This window comes from Hyla sarda, chromosome 2 (assembly GCF_029499605.1).
Source record: "Hyla sarda isolate aHylSar1 chromosome 2, aHylSar1.hap1, whole genome shotgun sequence".
NCBI classification, from domain to species: Eukaryota; Metazoa; Chordata; class Amphibia; order Anura; family Hylidae; genus Hyla; species Hyla sarda.
Window position 1 is genome coordinate 220,201,003 of NC_079190.1, and position 17,305 is coordinate 220,218,307.

Here is a 17,305-nt window from a genome sequence, read left to right on the forward strand (position 1 = left end):
GTAAAGAAAAATACTAAAAGTCAGTGTTTCCCTACCAGGGGGCCTCCAGCTGTTGCAAAACTACATCTCTCAGCATGCCCGAACAGCCAAAGTCCGGGCATGCTAGGAGTAGTAGTTTCATAACAGCTGGAGGCACCCTGTTAGAAAAACACTGAGCTAAGTGTAAAAGGAAAAAGGAGTAAAATAAAAAACCTTTTGCTTACCTAATTCCGGTCCCTGCATATGCCCTTCCCCTCCGTGCGCTCCGGTCCCTGCTCTCTTCACTATTCATCTTCTAGGACCTTTCCCTTTTCAGCCAATCACAGGCCGTAGTGGTTTCAAGCCAGTGATTGGCTGAAGGGGAAAGGACTTGTTCTGCAGCAAATACACTAGGTTTGAAATCTGCCCGCCAAACCTAGTGTATGATGCTGCAGGACAAAGACAAGGTGAGAAGAGGGGGGGGAGGAGGATGTGACAATGGGAGGGAATGTGACAAGAGGAAAGAATGTGACAAGGGGGGGGATGTGACAAGGGGGGGGATGTGACAAGGGGAGGGGAATGTGACATGAAGGGGGAGGGGAATGTAGCATGGAGGGGGGAGAATGTAACATGGAGGGGGGAGAATGTGACAAGATGGGGGGAATGTGACAAGGGGGGGGGGGGGGGGGGAGAGATGTGAAATGGGCGGGGGGAGATGTGAAATGGGCTGGGGGAGATGTGAAATTCAATGCAAAAATTTGTATCACTTTTGGTACAAATCTCCAGACAGAATCATACCGCCAGGGAGGTTAAGGGAACATCTTATTACGCTGTGTCATGGAAAACAATGTTAAAGATGATTATTACTAGTCATATTTGAGAAGTAAAATGTTAGAAAAAGCTATTACTTATAAAGTAGTTTGTACTGTAAAACCTCAATAGCTGTAGAACTTGCCACCTTGTGAACAGCAGTGGGACTGCAGGCGAAATCAATCCAGTGCCACAATATTATTACAATAAATTAAGAAAACTATCCAAAAGGGAAAATAGGATTTTCTGGGAGGTTAAAAAGATTACCAAAGAAGATTTAATGGGCACTGTAATATTTGGGAAATAAACATGTAGCAAACATTTGGTATTAATGGCAAGAGCCCGCACAAGATGGCACCTAAATCCAATGGGCATGCATGTAATGCTTGGATGTCAGCAGACTACTAGAGCAAGATACTTATTTTACAATGGTTATCTGCCTTAGCTAACATGAAGGCCTAATCAGAGGATGACCCTACATTCCCTTAAAATTCCTAAAATATTAAGGCCACGTTCTCACGGTAGATTTTCCGTGCCAGATTCTGCATTGGAATCTGGCACAGAGATCCCACTGCAGCAGAGTCCCGTTTAATTCAACAGGATTCTGCTGCTGGTTGCACACTGTGGAATTTCCATGCCAGATGTTTCCAGCACGGAAACTCAATTTTCCGTGCCTGCACAAATAATTAACATATTCATTCTTTGTGCTGAGTCCGCACGGAATGCTATATAGCTAATATATTATGTCAGTGTCCCACAGTTTGCGGAATGTCTGCATGGGGATTCTCAGTGCGGACATTCCGTCATGTGAACATAGGCTTAGAGTAAGTGTATATATTACTATAGCTACAACACCAATGATTCATTTGATATTAGGGCAGATCCACATTAACTGAGAAAGTATATTTTTTACATAACTTAATCTTAAAATCCTTCCTCAAAATCTTCTCTTCACGGATTTTGGCCTTCTCGTCCTTTTTGGCCTGAATACGTTTTTGTTGCTCTGCAAATAATGCTGAAAGACTTTCATCAAGGTTCATCATAGTCTCATCATCCAAATCATCGTCACTGTCATCTCCATCCTGGCATGAAAATAAACACATATTCACCACATGGTATAACCATCTTCATTATCCACATTTACAACCTAAATTTACAATAAACCTGGAATAATTACCATGGCTCCGCCACCTTGTAAGACTTGCATCAGCTGTCTCCGGAACACCTCATTGACATCTTCACCCTCCTCTTCCGCCTCCTCCTCCTCCTCATTATCACTCTCTTTGTCATCATTATCACTGCCCTCATCAGAGCTGCTCTCATCCTCCTTATTAGAAACATGGACATTTAAGTCTGGTTAACATGTGTACTGCATTGTGAAGCCATGCTTTACATACAAGTTGATCTGTTGCCTTTAAAGAGTGGAGTAAAAGTAGTTTTCGCATTGTGACAAGATAAAAACTACAGATAACAATAACCAAAATAGCTAAAAGGTAGATTAGAGAAAACCACCTGATCTTCAGGAGCATGCTTCTTATCCTTCTCATCTGTAACTACAAGTGCACTTTCTGCACTGTGCTCCTCTTCTGGGTCAAAAACCTTAAATAGACATTGTAATGGAGAAAAGAACTTGAGATAACATTGCATGACTGAGCAAGTAACATTAGAATGCACAGATATGTTATTGCATGTATTCAGGCTCTGTTCACTGCAACATCTTGGTTGCACTTTGATCTGAGGCATCCATGATGTAATCCAGTTTGATTTTGAAACAGAACTGTGAACTTAACAGTCAATGACAAAAGCTTTACACATTTACATTACCTCATTCCATATTAAAAGTTTAAATCACCTCCCTTTTCCCATATAAAAATTAGTAATATAATAAAAATTTACATATTTGGCATTGCCACATGCGGAATTGTCCAAACTATTGAAATATATATATATATATATATATATATTTTTTTTTTAATACAGCTAGTACACAGCCATCACGCCCCCTCCCATAGACATGAATGGAGGGGGCATTGCTTGACGTCACAAACCCGGAAGCCCCAAGCTTCAGTGTTCAGGACGCTGTGGTGCCGGCCTGGAGGGAGTGACCCCCTTCGATCAGACATCTATCCAAAGGATAGGGGATAAGATTTCTAGCGGCGGAGTACCCCTTTAAGGGGATAGATATGTTGCCTCATCACAGTCGCTGCCAGTAAAATGAAAGTGGATCAGTTTGACACTATGGGTTCAGCTCCTGAGATCCAGGACGAACAATACATTTTTCTTGAGAAAGCCATGGTGTGTGATCCCAGTCTAAAGTTTTTAATAGGTTTTTGTTATTTCTTATTGGGCAGTGGATTTTGCTAAACTGCTGGGTAATTGCAGGGAAGCCTGATGTTGAAAGGTTTAGCAGAGCCTTATTAACAATCTTCAATTAAACACTATTCACTTCTAACACAGTATACCAATCAAATGCCGAGATTTCAAGAATACATACATTGAGGATCAGCTGCAGGGCATTCTTAGTCAAATATGGACAAATCTTTTTGAAGACATTCCTAGCGACCACTCGGAAAAGCCTGCTTGGCTGTGAGAAGAGTGACAGAAGAATTTCAACCATCACCTCCACCCATTCTGGCTCCTCTGAAGCTTAAAAACAAATAAAAAGTGTTAAGACATGAAGGCACTATAGGTGCCATCACGCTTCATTATAGCAGCAAGATGAAATGTATATACATAGTGATTAATGGTTAGTTACTGAGTAGTATAGTCAACGCATTATAGCAACAATTGGCATACCAAACATGGGACTAAACAAATAGCTCAATGGAAAGTTTCATATAGTAGGTCTTGAAGCTAAACATTTAGGCTAGGTTTCCACTAGTTTTCTTTTTTTACACCTAAAAAAACGCCAGCAAAAATGCCAGAAAAACTGCCACAGCTTTTTCCTGCATTTTGGCGTTCTTTCCTGGTGTGTGGAAAAAGCCAGTTTTGTCCCCTGTGGCCGTTTTCTCACTGTCTTCAGGTACCACCCTGTGGGTCAGATGCCGAGCGCCCGGTCCACAGAGTGTAAGGAGATGAGGAGTGATGTACAGCATCACTACTCACCTTTCCCGGCCGTATAGTATACAGGGGGGCATAGTGTACCCGTGTATACTATCAGGAGCCGGGAATCCCGTCACCAGACTGACAGGACTCCTTGCTCCTATAGCCCTCCAGATAGCTGTATATATAGTGTATACAGAAGAGGAGATCCACTTACCTCGCTCACTCCCCGTCGGGTCCGTGTAGCTCTGCCCCTAGTGATTAGTTCATTAGGGGCAGAGCTACAACCTGGAGGCCGAGTGGTAAGTCTGAGGCTCTGTTCACATTGTACATTTTGTATAATGTGAACAAACCCTTCCTGACAGTGTCCTCCTAGACAGGGAGACTCCAGCTGTTGCTAAACTACAACCCCCAGCATGCCCAGACAGCCAAAGACTGTTGTAGGCTGTTGTAGTTTTGCAACAATTGGAGGCTCTCTGTTTGGGAAGTCAGCGGAGAGCACCAAAAAATGTCCTAACCCATTTTTTGTGTTTCTTTTTTCTTCTCGTTTCAGATCAGTGTATGCAGAGGATTATGGCGGATTTGGAGGACTACTGCTGATTAACTGTTTTTGCTTTTCTTGTAATAAAATGGCTAACGAGGGCTGTAGCGGAGTGTTTATTAAAATAAAAAAATTTCCAATGTGTATTTTTTTTATTTGAATTTTCAGGCTTAGTAGTGGAAGCTGTCTTGACAGAATCCATTACTAAGCCGGGGCTTAGCGTTAACCCCCAAAACAGCTGGCGCTAACAATACTAAATAATTACCCTGGTACCCATCGCCACAGGGTGCCGGTAAGAGCCAATAGCAACAGGCCCAGAGCATCCAAAATGGCACTCCTGGGCCTAGGCAGTAATAGGTTGCCATTATTTAGGCTGGGGAGGGCCAGTAACAATGGTCCTCGCCCACCCTGGTAACGTCAGGCTGTTGCTGCTTGGTTGGTATCTGGCTGAAAATAAAAATACGGAGAACCCTATGCTAGTGCTCGGCGGTATAACTGTTCATACCGAATATGAAAAATTATTTCCGGCACGATATGAATTTTTCCAATACCGCAATACCGGTTGGGCCCCTCCCCCACCCCCTTGAATGAATGATCAGCCGCAGCGCGCTGTCCCCACATCAGACAACTAATCATATGTGACCCGTGGGCGCTGTTCTGCTTTTCTTCCCCCCAATGAATTATAAGCCCAGCACTGCGCTGTCCCCCACATAGGAGGACTAATCATATGTGACCCGCGAGCGCTGCTTCTCTCAGAGCCGTCAGGCTATCACCGGCCGCAGCGATGTCCCGCCTCAGCCGGTGATAGGCTGAGCGCACTGTCATGTAAGGAATCGGCAGAGGGGGACATCACTGCAGCCGGTGATAGGCTGACTGCTCTGTGACATTCCCATCCCCAGCCATCGCTGGACCGCAATGCCAGTACCGGAGGTAAGTTCATTTTGTTTATTTTTGCAGCCCGGGCTCAGGATAGTACAGTACAACGCAGCGGCTGATAATTATTTTGGGGGGTGGGGGGAGAAGCAGCGCTCGTGGGTCACATATGATTAGTCCCCTGATGTGGGGGACAGCGCAGCGCTGGGCCAATACACCGGGGGAGGAAGGAAAGAAGCAGCCATAATTTACAAAAATACCGTGATACACATTTTTGGTCATACCACCCAGCTCTACCCTATGCTTTTTTAAATTTATTTATGAAGAAAAGAGGAAAAAAATATCTAGTCCATCTGCAGTAATCCACCGAACCCACCGCAATCCTCTCCAATCACTGATCTTAAACGAGAAGAAAAAAGAAAACACAAAAAATGGGTTAGGACATTTTTTGGCACACTCTGCTGGGGAAAGTGCCCATAGTGCAATGTCTTCCCAAACAGAGAGCCTCCAACTGTTGCAAAACTACAACTTCCAACATGCACAGACAGCCCTTATCTGTCTGGACATGCTGAGAGTTGTAGTTTAGCAACAGCTGGATTCTCCCAGTCTAGTAAGACACTGGCAGAAGGGTCTGTTCACATTATACAAAACGTACAATGTTAACAGAGCCTCATACTTACCACTCTGCCTCCTGTTTGTAGCTCCGCCCCTAATGACGTCATCACTTGGGGGGCAGAGCTATATTGACACGGCAGGGACAGGAAGCGAGGGAAGTAAGGGGATATCTTCTTCTGTATACACTATATACAGCAATCCATAGATAGCTGTATACTCTGTATACCGCCCAAAGGGGTTAACCTACACTGTCAAGCAGTTTAAGTTAACTCTTTCCTTGCTGGGCTGGCGCATAGTGAACAGCTCAGCAAGGGGTTAAGTGAGCCAGCAATATGTATACTGTATACACGTTGCAGGCTCACTGCAAGTTCTTGCTGGGCAGGAGATATACAACGTATATCTGCTGCTCAGCATCAGTTGTCCTCCCGGCTCGTAACCGTGAGCACAGCTGAGTTACGAAATTTACATCAGAAGGATCGAAACAGGTTTCAGGAGTGACACTTGCTGCAATCTGTCCCTTAGCAGGTACTACTGCTGGGAGCAGGGCTGTGGAGTCGGTAGATAAATGTTCCGACTCCGGAGTTTTCTGTACTTCCAACTCAGACTCCGACTCCCCGACTCCTCTGTATTAATATGCGAATGTATTTTATACATTCCTTGAAGGAAAGAAAGGTAACATACCTGTCATTACCACAGGACTACTGGCTGGGAAGCCAACAGTCTACTGTACTGAACAGTTTGTGTGCTGATCTGCTGCTGAAGATGGGGCAGTGGGAGGATCAAGGAAGGGGCATTTATTATAAAACATGACTTCCCTAGTAGAATCCCATAGTCATGTTTAAAGGGGTACTCCACCCCTAGACATCTTCTCCCCGCTGTACCGCTACTGGCGACCCCCGGGATCGCCGCTGCGGCACCGCGCTTTCATTACTACACAGAGCGAGTTCGGGGGACGGATACAGAGCGATACAGTGGACGGAGCAGCGTAATGTCATAGCTCCGCCCCTCGTGACATCATGGCCCGCCCCCTTAATGCAAGTCTATGGCAGGGGGCGTGAAGATCACCACGCCCCCTCCCATACACTTGTATTGAGTGGGCTGGCCGTGACATCACGAGGGGCAGAGCCATGATGTAACGGTGCTCCAACCCCTGTATCGCCCGTCATTACGCACAGATCGAACTAGCTCTGTGCAGTAATGATAGCGCGGTGCTATCCCGGGGGTCCCCAGCAGCGGGACCCCGGCGATCTGACATCTTATCCCCTATCCTTTGGGTAGGGGATAAGATGTCTAGGTGCGGAGTACCCCTTTAAGCTAACAATCGAGTTTACAAGTTTTTATAGCCTTAGCTGAATGGCAGCAATTTTTCCAATGGTTTACAGCTTCAGTCTTGAACTATTGACCCTCCATTCCCTTCACTTATACAAGTGTCCTGCAAAAAACATATTTCCTTAACCCCTTATGAGTGAGAGGCTAGGTTACCCATGGGTTCCCTGTAACAGCAGAACAGAACACTATGGAAAGTATAAGTATTGCCGCTCCTAATTGTGCATTGTGTGCCATATAGTAAAGCACATGAAAAGCATGCTTCTTCACGGTCACTTAACGTGTTCGTTTTGCGGTTACGTGAGGCACTTCATGCATTGGTCTTTATTCTTAAAGTAGAGAAGTCATTAATTATAACTTTTTGTGAATTGGGACATTTAAACTTGCTTTTTTTATTTTTTATTCCAATCTAAATTTAGTAGGAGTCGGAGTCGGTGCATTGTTTGCCGACTCCGACTCCAGGTACCCAAAATTTCGTCCGACTCCTCGACTCCGACTTCACAGCTCTGGCTGGGAGTTGTAGTACCTGTACTAATAGACAGATCGCAGCGGGTGTCAGAATTGCGATTTGTTTATTAATGCAGGTACTATAGCTCCCAGCAAGGATCAGAGTGTGCTCCATGTTAAGAGCAGTAGTACCTGCAGTAAGGAACAGATCACAGCAAGTGTCACTCCTGACAGCCGCTGCGATCGTCCTGAATAATGTATAGATGCGGCCAGCCGCTCTTCTATGGTCCCCTGTACTGACGCATATATGCCTATTATTCCTATTTCCCGCAGAGAGTTGTGATTTGCTGGAACCATTTGGCCAATCACAGCCCTCTGCGGGAAATATGAATGGTCATGAATTCACATCGCAGAATACAGTGCAGGATAAGTGGAGAAGTGGCCGGCTGCCCCGCTTCTATACATTATATAGGAGGATCGCAACGGGTGTCAGAAGTGACACCCGGGATGATCTGTCTATTAGTACAGGTACTACTACTCCCATCATGGAACCGCCTGTTCCATGTTGTGAGTAGTAGTACTACATTAAAAAAAATGTAAAAAATTAAGAAAAAAAAAGTGAAAAAAGTTAAACTTTATTAAACACATTATTAAAAAAACATTACTAATAAAAAGTTTAACAAAATTTATTTTTCGTTTAATACATTTATATTTTTACATTTAAATGGCCCCTTTCTACATTTTTATTATTGTCGGCTACATTTTAGTTCCCTGCCCGCCCACGTAAATTGATCCCTGTTCAAAAAATTTATAGAAATTTTGTTATAAAAAAAAAAAAGATTTCAAATAAATTTCAATGAATACAAATTTTTTCCATCACTACTGTATCTTAAAACCTACATGGCGTTTTTCTTTTCACTCCCATAGACTTATGAGAGGCAAACGGCAAGATTTTCCAGGAAAAAAAAAGCCTCAACAAGAGGTTGTTTTTGAAAAACTGCCAAAGAGCCAAAAATAGCAGAAAAAATGCCAAAAGGATAAAAAAAAAAAAAAAAAAAAAAAAAAAAAAAAAAAAAACTAACTGAAAAATGCCAAGTGGATATGGCATTTTGCAGTTCCCTATTGACTTGCAACTAACATCTGGCCACAGCATTTTTTCACAAAAAAAAACTCCATGTGGCATAATGGGCCTTGTTATAGGAGTTTTTTGAAGAAGAAAAAAACAGTGGAAACCTAGCCTTAATGATAACACACAAAGTTACATTAAAAAAAAAAACACAATAAAAGCTAAAATGTTATGTCTTGATATTGTAAAAAATAGACTTTTGTAGACTGTCTAAATATTACATACAGAGCTGTTTTATGGGACAACAAACCTTTTTTCTTTTTGGCTTTTTTGCTCAGCGCTTTTTCCAGACAGTTCTGGATATCATTTAACAACTCCACGCTTTCTTCGGAACTCTAAATGAAAGAAAAGTTGGAGACAAAAAGTTTGTACACTTCTTTTCATTAATCCAGAACAACTAGAAATATGGGTACTTTAAAAAAAAAAAAATTCCTAGAAATGACAGCCAGAAAATGTTTACACTCTAAGGATGGCAAACTACATACGGATAAAATAGAAGCAGTTACTTAGCAAGGGGTTCTCCAATTATATACAAATTAAGGCAATGAAGTATTATTGGTGGGCTGACCCATCACAAAAAAGGAGATTTTTATGCTTACCGTAAAATCTCTCTTTCGGAGGATCCATTGGGGGACACAGACCATGGGTATATGCTGCTGTCACTAGGAGACTTGACACTATGGTAATAAGAAAGTCGGCCCCTCCCAGCAGGGTATACCGGCCTACAGGCACCTGAGCTAACCAGTTTTAGCCCCAGAGCAGTAAGAGAGAACCAACAGGTCAGAAGACTACCAAAAAACTGTCCGAGGAAACCACAGAATAAAAATTAACTGAAAACACCAACGGACAGATAACCAAAAAAAAAAGGAATCACCAGAAGAAAAGGGTGGGTGCTATGCCCACCAATGGATCCTCCGAGAAAGAGATTTTAAAGTAAGCATAAAAATCTCCTTTTCTCAATCGGCTCCATTGGGGGACACAGACCGTGGGATGTACCAAAGCAGTCCCTAGGGTGGGCAAAGAGACCCAGTCAGGTGGAAAGCTGGACAACCGCCGCCTGCAACACCTTGCGACCCAGACTAGCATCAGCATATGCAAAGTTATGAATCTGGTAGAATTTTGTAAAAGTATGCAAAGACGACCAGGTAGCCGCCTTACAAACTTGCAAGGTTACGGAGAGCCCAGGAGGCCCCAACAGAGCGAGTGGAATGAGCCAAGACCCTGAAGGGTGGGGTCTTCCCAGAACTTGTCCTTTAAGGGAACTAAAGGCCAAATGTTGTTCCAACCCCGACTGTAAAAAGGAAAAGTCGAGGGAAAGAAAAAGTGACTGGAGAAAAAAGAGTGAGAGTCACACCAACCAAAATAAGACCGCCAAGTACGGTAGTAAATCTTCGCAGAAAAGGGCTTACGTGCCCTGATCATAGTGCAAACAACTTGGGCAGATAATCCTCTGGCTCTGAAAACCGCCATGCTGTCAAATGCAGCGACTGTAAATTTGGGTGGCAAAGAGGACCCTGAGAAAGAAGGTCCGGACGGAGAGGGAGGCAAAGTGGAACGTCGTATACTAGACGAAGCACGCCCGCTTACCACACCCGTCTGGGCCAGTCCGGGGCCACAAGAGTGGCGGGAACGCCTTCTGCTTTGAGTTTTCTCAGTACCCTGGGAAGAAGGGGACGAGGAGGGAAGAGATAGGTAAGGATGAAGTTGGACCAGGCGTCCGTGGTTAGGGCTAGGGGATTCCGGGACTTCGCCACAAAGCAAGGAAGTTTCCTGTTGTGGCGAGACGTGAACAGGTCTACGTCCAGAGTGTCCTAAAGGTTGCAGATGATCGCGAATACCTCTGGATGAAGGGACCACTCGCCGGGAATGGCTGAGGATCGACTGAGAAAGTCTTCTTCCCAATTGTCTACTCCCGGTATGTGAATCGCTGAGATGGACGGAACTCTGAGTTCTGCCCAAAGAAGAATCTTGGAGACCTTGGCCATCGCCGCAGAGCTCCGTGTGCCTCCCTAGCAATTGATAAATGCCACCGCCGTGAAGTTGTCCTACTGGACACGAACAAGAAGGCCCTGAAGAAGGTGCTCCCAATGGCGCAGACAAAGATAGATTGCCCTTAATTCCAAGATGTTTATGGGGAGAAGGGCTTCTCGAGAGGACCAGAGGCCCTGGACTGTCCGGTCCCTGAAAACTCCTCCCCAACCGCTGAGACTGGCATCCGTCATCAACTGGCAGTTGAAGAGGACAATAATGGAACTGGGCAAAAGGAACAGCTTCCATGGCCGCCAGCATCCTGCCCAGGACCTCCATGCAGAATCTAATGGAGATTGGAAAAGGGTTCTGGAGAGTCTGAACTCCCGTCAAAAGAGCCAGCCGTTTTTCCGGCGGAATCCGGGCGGATGCCATGTCGAATTGGAGACACAGGAAGGCTAGAGACTGGGTGGGAGTCCGGTTGGACTTGTCCCGATTGATCAACCAACCAAACTGGGATAAGTTCTGAAGGGTGAGACTGAGACCTCCTGATTCTGGGCACTGGTGGGAGCCTTGACCAAGAGGTCATCCAGGTAGTGGATTACGGATACCTCCCATGACCGCAAGAGGGCGCTCACTACTGCCAGAACCTTGGTGAAGACCCTCAAAGCAGTGGCTAGACCGAAGGAAGGGCCATAAACTGAAAATGACCCTATGGAACCGTGAAGCGAAGATATCGCTGATGTGTTGGAAAAATGGGAATGTGAAGGTAGGCATGTCGGATGTCCACAGAGGAAAGTAACTCCCCTTGATCCATGGACGCCACTACCGAACGGAGAGACTCCATTCGGAAATGGCGGAGAAGATGATGTTGGTTGAGGCGCTTCAGATCCAAGATCGGGCGAACATAACCCCCTTTTTTTGGGGACCACGAACAGGTTAGAATAAAAACCTGAAAAACGTAACTGGGATAATTACTCCCTGAACGAGAAGGGATTGAAGTGCGCGGGAACAAAAAAAAGCGATCCCTTGGAAAGGAAGCAAACTCGATCCAGTAGCTGTTGGAAATGACATCTCGGACCCAGGAGTCCTGCACCTGAGTGGTCCAGACGACCTGGAAGAGTAAAAGATGCCCTCCTAGTGGTGCAATATTTATTCTGAGGCAATAAGGAACTCTTGCCTCCCGTCGCCTCTGAGATTATCTCATCCAGGCGCTTACCAAACTGTCTAGACCCCGTAAAAGGAAGTTCTGTAAGGGACTTCTTAGAAGCAGCATCAGCATCCCATGCCTTGAGCTACAAGGAACGACAAAGAGCTACTAAATTACCTGTGGCGAAGGCCATACAACAGGCGGCCTGCATGGAAGCAGAGCACAATTAGTCTCCAGCATTAGAGAGCTGGTGGGCCAAGTCCGCCAGGTCCTCAGCAGGAGACCCAGATAGAATGCCTTGGCGGAGTTGAGAAGCCCAGACACCCAGGCAGAAGCAAAGGCCGGAAGTATGGAACATCCTGCTTCAAAGGCGAATTTTGCCAGATTTTCAATCCGTTTGTGCGCCAGGTCTTTGAAAGAAGCCACGTCAGCCAGGGGCAGTGTAGTTGCTTTTGACAGGCGGGAGACAGGTGAATCCACAGTTGGTGGAGAGGTCCATTTTGCAACGAGGTCCTTGGCAAAGGGGAACTGAGCATGAATATTCTTAGTGCCCTGGAAACACTTGTCAGGATGTTTCCAGGCGTTCTCCAGCAATGTTTCAAATTCAGCATGAGAGCTGAAAGCCTTAGGTGTGGGACGAGAGAAACTAAAGGAAACTTCTGGAACTGCGTCCGAAGTTCCAGGTTCCTGTAGGTGAAAGGTATCCCGGTCAGCCGAGGCAAAGATGACCACAATGCCGGCCGTATCAGTTCAGTCCTCCGAGTCAGAAGCAGAACCTGAAGCCTCATCTTCCAGGTCCTGAGGAGAGAGGGAGCGGGTGGAGGCAGCCTTGGATAAAGGCGAAGCTGACCTGGTACGCAGATCTGGAGACCGAGAGCTGCGACCAGGAGAATGGCCCCTGGAAGGGGGCGCTAACGGAGAGCAGGAGCAGAGGGGAGATATCTGTGAGGAGAGCGCCGGTGCCTGATAGACTCTGGTGATGAGTCGGAGGACTGACCCCTATGACGCTTGCAAGAGTGCCTAAAACGTGGAGAGGGTGAGCGAGTCTCCCTAGAGGGTTGGCGAAAGGAGGACTTCTCCAACACCATCACCACAAAGCGGGAGACCCGTGCCAAGTCAGAAATAGAGTGGGAGAGAGAAGACACCCATTCCGGAGGGGGAGCAGAGCCCACAGGGTCTGGTGGAGGATCTTTGGTAGCTATACCTGGAGGGTGGGGGGGTGCAGGCAGGACAAGTAGGTTCAGCCGAACCTGGCATTTTAGATTTGCAACCCACACAGGTATAATAGGTGACCAAAGCCCCTGCCACCTGACTAGAGGGAGGAACAGTTCTGGGTTCGGACATAATTATGCAGAGAAATAAGTTGTAACAGTCTCACCCCATAGTCTGTGTCCCCCGGCATAGATGCAACAGCTGTGAGGTGAACTCCGGTCTGCTGCAGAGAGGAGAGCCGTGAGGAAGAGAACAAACTGGCCAATGAAAAAAAAAAAAAAAGAAAAAGGGGCCGTCTAGAGACAGGTTTCCTCTAATTGGCTGAAACAGGGCCCGCCGTGCACGCAGTGCACTGATTGGTGCAAATCCTGCCGGCCGAGAGAGGGCGGAGCTAAGCCCCTGCAAGGAGCCAGCAGCCATTACATGAATGACCCCCCAGACAGCTGGTGAACATATTATAATAAAGCCGGGAGGAAGAAAGAGAATGAATGAATGAAAGAATGAACGAACCCCGCACTCCGGTCGCATCACATAAGATGTGGTGGAAGCGAAAGTGCCAGCATCTTAGTACAGGCAGAGGGGAAAAGTGAAAATGCTCCTGGCAGTAAGAAAAGTAGAAAAAAAAACAAGAAAAATAAACAAGAAAAAAAAACAGTCCACACCACAGAACCCCCCCCCCCTCCCCCCCAATGTCAGGATAGCTGAGCAGGCAGTACCCAAGGGGAACAAAGGAGTGGACTCCAAGTAGGGGGACTCCAGAGGTGCAGAATGTGGGAAACCTGCAAGAAAAAAAGAGGGAGAATACTCACCTTGTCAGCAGAAACCTAATGAAGTCTTCATTTATTAACCTGCATCATGCCGGGCTGAGACAGCGAGATAAGCAGGGAGTTAGGGGGACCCGGACCCATGAGGTACAACACCAGGTGCTGACCGTTGGCGAGAAGGGGTTGACAGTACATGACTCGATGTCTGTGCCCCTTCTTCGCAAATTGGGAAACAGTGAACACCGGGTTCCTAAGACCCCCACCTAAAAAAGAAAATAATAAAGGGAGAGAAATTCTAACTAAACTTCCCTAACTAAGAAAATAAGCGACCAGGTCTGAAGAACACCAGACCAGCGTCTGCCTCCTAGAGACACCGAGCTAAAACTGGTTAGCTCAGGTGCCTATAGGCGGGTATACCCTGCTGGGAGGGGCCGACTTTCTTATTACCATAGTGTCAAGCCTCCTAGTGACAGCAGCATATACCCACGGTCTGTGTCCCCCAATGGAGCCGATTGAGAAATAAAAATAGACACTTGTTGCTTAAAAGGGGTACTCCGGTGGAAAACAATTTTTTTCTAATCAACTGGTGCCAGAAAGTTAAAGAGATTTGTAAAATTACTTTTATATAAAATTCTTAATCCGTCCAGTACCTAGCTGCTGTATGCTCCAGAGGAAGTTGTATAGTTCTTTTCTTTCTGACCACAGTTCTCTCCGATGACACAACTGTCCTTTTCAGGAACTGTCCAGAGTAGGAAAGGTTTGTTATGGGCATTTGTTCCTGCTCTGGACAGCTGCTGACATGGACAGGGGTGTCCGCAGAGAGCACTGTGGTCAGACAGAAAATAACTACTTCTGTAGTATATAGTAGCTGATAAGTACTGGAAGGATTAAGACTTTTTTTTAATATAAATAATTCACAAATCTGGCACCAGTTGATTTAAAAAAAAAAATTCTCTCTTTCCACTGGTGTACCCCTTTATAGGTGAATATACTAAAGTCTCCAGAATTACCTGCCGGATATAGCATAATCAGTTCAGAGACATGGATAGAAGGAACTTTAAAAGGATGGGATCCAGAAATAAAAGACATTGCATGGGTTGTAGTGTGTATAGATATCTTTTTTTTTTGGATTACTTTACCTTAAAAAGATGAATTCCAACAAGCAAAAGCAGCTGCTGATAGGCTGATAGTTCCAAGCTACTTGATTTTTTGGCTTTCTTCTGGAGATTTTCCACTTGCTGCAGCATTCTAGATAAAAAAAAAGGGTTATACCTGTTATATAAACCCTGTACTGTATGCCAAGGATTTTGGGGATGAATAAAGCAGATCAAACAACAATATGATCTGAGAATGAAAATATGCAATACACAATCTACATTAAATGCATTTGGAAATTCTGCTACAGCAAATGACCTAAAAGCCATTATCTATTTATTGTACCCATGTTGGTATAACATGAATGAATGCTTGACATTAGGGTATCATTGTATATATTGTTTATAATTATAAGCATAGTCCGCAAATTATTAGTGAGACATTACATCTGAAAAATTGTGCGAGAACCCTTGAGGTCTGTGTGCTACACACAGGCATTTCATAGTCTATTTTTACAGCTGCATTTCAAATGAAGTCAGAGTTTCAAGGACTGCAAGAGTCACTAAATAGATAAAAATCTGAAAATATCACCATAAAAAGGTCAGTGTATAGCCCCAGCCATGACATAAATCAATCATGACTTGACAAGATGCTCTGCCCAATAAAAAGCATTCTGAAATCTACATAATTTAGGGTTACTTCTCACACTGAATGGTCCCCTTCTCATGAGCATACAGAATTTACATGCACTCATCGATATTTTACTCATGACAGATTCCCTTAAGGGTGAATTCACAAGCAGCAGATTTGCTGCAGGCATGTCTGAATGGAGATATTACTGACGAATAGGACAGTTGCAGGAAATCTGCTACATGTGAATTCACTCTAAAAAGGAGCTCGACATTACTGGGTTATAACAATGCATTTTATTAAAGGAATCTAGAAGGCTTTCTGCCAGTCATATGACATACCAGTCCGCTCACTGAATGTGAAGTTTGTTTAGATAAAATTAAGAAAACTACATTCACAAACAAAATAGCAATTTGATGACATATGTCCTATAAAGTCTATGGACTCCTTAAAGCGTACTACGGCATTTTTTTTATAAGTTTTTTTTTTTAATTGTATTCCTGTACATAGAACCTCCATCAGAGAACTGATCTGAAAATGCGGTCTTCTCCTGAGTGATCAAATAAGCTCATGTATGAACAAATCAAGCTGATTTATTGTTATTTTGTTAGAAAACTCCAGAATCTATAGAATACAATTGGGGAGGGACAACAACGCACAACCTTCCTCCATTAAGCCTGACGTATACTAGCGGTACTCAACTGGTGGACCTCTGCCATGAATCGTCCGGGCCTACAGCTGGTTCAGGGCAAGATGAGAGTGGTAGTCTGCACAGCTGGAGAGTCACAGTACATTTGGGGGGGGGGGCACAATGGCATAGTGGCACAATTATTCATTCAGGGCAGAGTGTTTGGCAATGTAGCAGTGTTATACCCATGGTGTGAGGCAGTATTATACACAGGGGCATGGTGCCTAGCAGTATAATATTCGGGAGCATGGTCGGTGTTCAGCTTTATTATACCCAGGGGCACATTGTGCAGCAGTATTATATCCAGGGGCACTGTGTGTGGCAGTATTATACCCAGGGGCATGTTGTGCGGCAGTATTATATCCAGGGGCACTGTGTGTGGCAGTATAATATTCAGTTATACTGGGAGCTATATATTTACATCCTCCATACTTCAGTAGCTAGTATTACCCTGTGACTTATTATTGGGGTATTAATGTTCTGGAACAGGCAGCACCTCTTTCTTCCATGACTGCTAGGTGTTAACAAGACCTTAGTGTACAGCTCAGACCTTCACATGATGGCAAACCTGGATAGCGGACCCTTACGAAAAGTAGGTAAGCTCCCCCGATGTATACAAGAAACAAGATATATTGTTTCATTCATCGTGCATGAAGAAGATACTGGAAATGTCTTACCGATCCCAGGCATCTTTTTGTTCTTCACCAAATGGTTTAACAGCTGTCACATACTTTCCACGTGAAAGTAACTCGTCTGCGTAGCGGACCATGCAATAAATCCACAAGCTGCCATCGGCAGTAACACCAACCACGTGCCTCTCCTTTAATGCATCAACATGAGGTCCTTCTCCTAACACAGGCAACCCATTCAGATTAAACAACAAGCTGGAAAAGAAGGTTTTTACATAAAAATAGTGTGATTAGAATGAATACTGCACCCTTTTCTTAATTTAAGACAACCACAGAATTATAAAAAAAAAAAAAAAAAAAAAAAAAAAAAAAAGAGTGGGACATTTATCATCATTGCTTTGGTAAGAGTTCTGTAGGCATTTTTTTGCTTT

General features: G+C 44.7%; 1 protein-coding gene across 1 annotated transcript in view; it reads right to left on the bottom strand.

Moving 5' to 3' along the window:
- The window catches only part of MYBBP1A (MYB binding protein 1a), an 88,153-nt gene that overhangs the window by 24,045 nt on the left and 46,803 nt on the right, over window positions 1-17,305 (bottom strand). The window contains exons 12-18 of the mRNA XM_056556412.1: window positions 16,923-17,129; window positions 14,972-15,080; window positions 8,989-9,073; window positions 3,263-3,414; window positions 2,281-2,367; window positions 1,946-2,095; window positions 1,686-1,850 (exon numbers count right to left, since the gene is read on the bottom strand). Of these exons, the coding sequence (XP_056412387.1) occupies window positions 1,686-1,850; window positions 1,946-2,095; window positions 2,281-2,367; window positions 3,263-3,414; window positions 8,989-9,073; window positions 14,972-15,080; window positions 16,923-17,129 (955 nt within the window). The remainder of the gene's footprint in view (window positions 1-1,685; window positions 1,851-1,945; window positions 2,096-2,280; window positions 2,368-3,262; window positions 3,415-8,988; window positions 9,074-14,971; window positions 15,081-16,922; window positions 17,130-17,305) is intronic.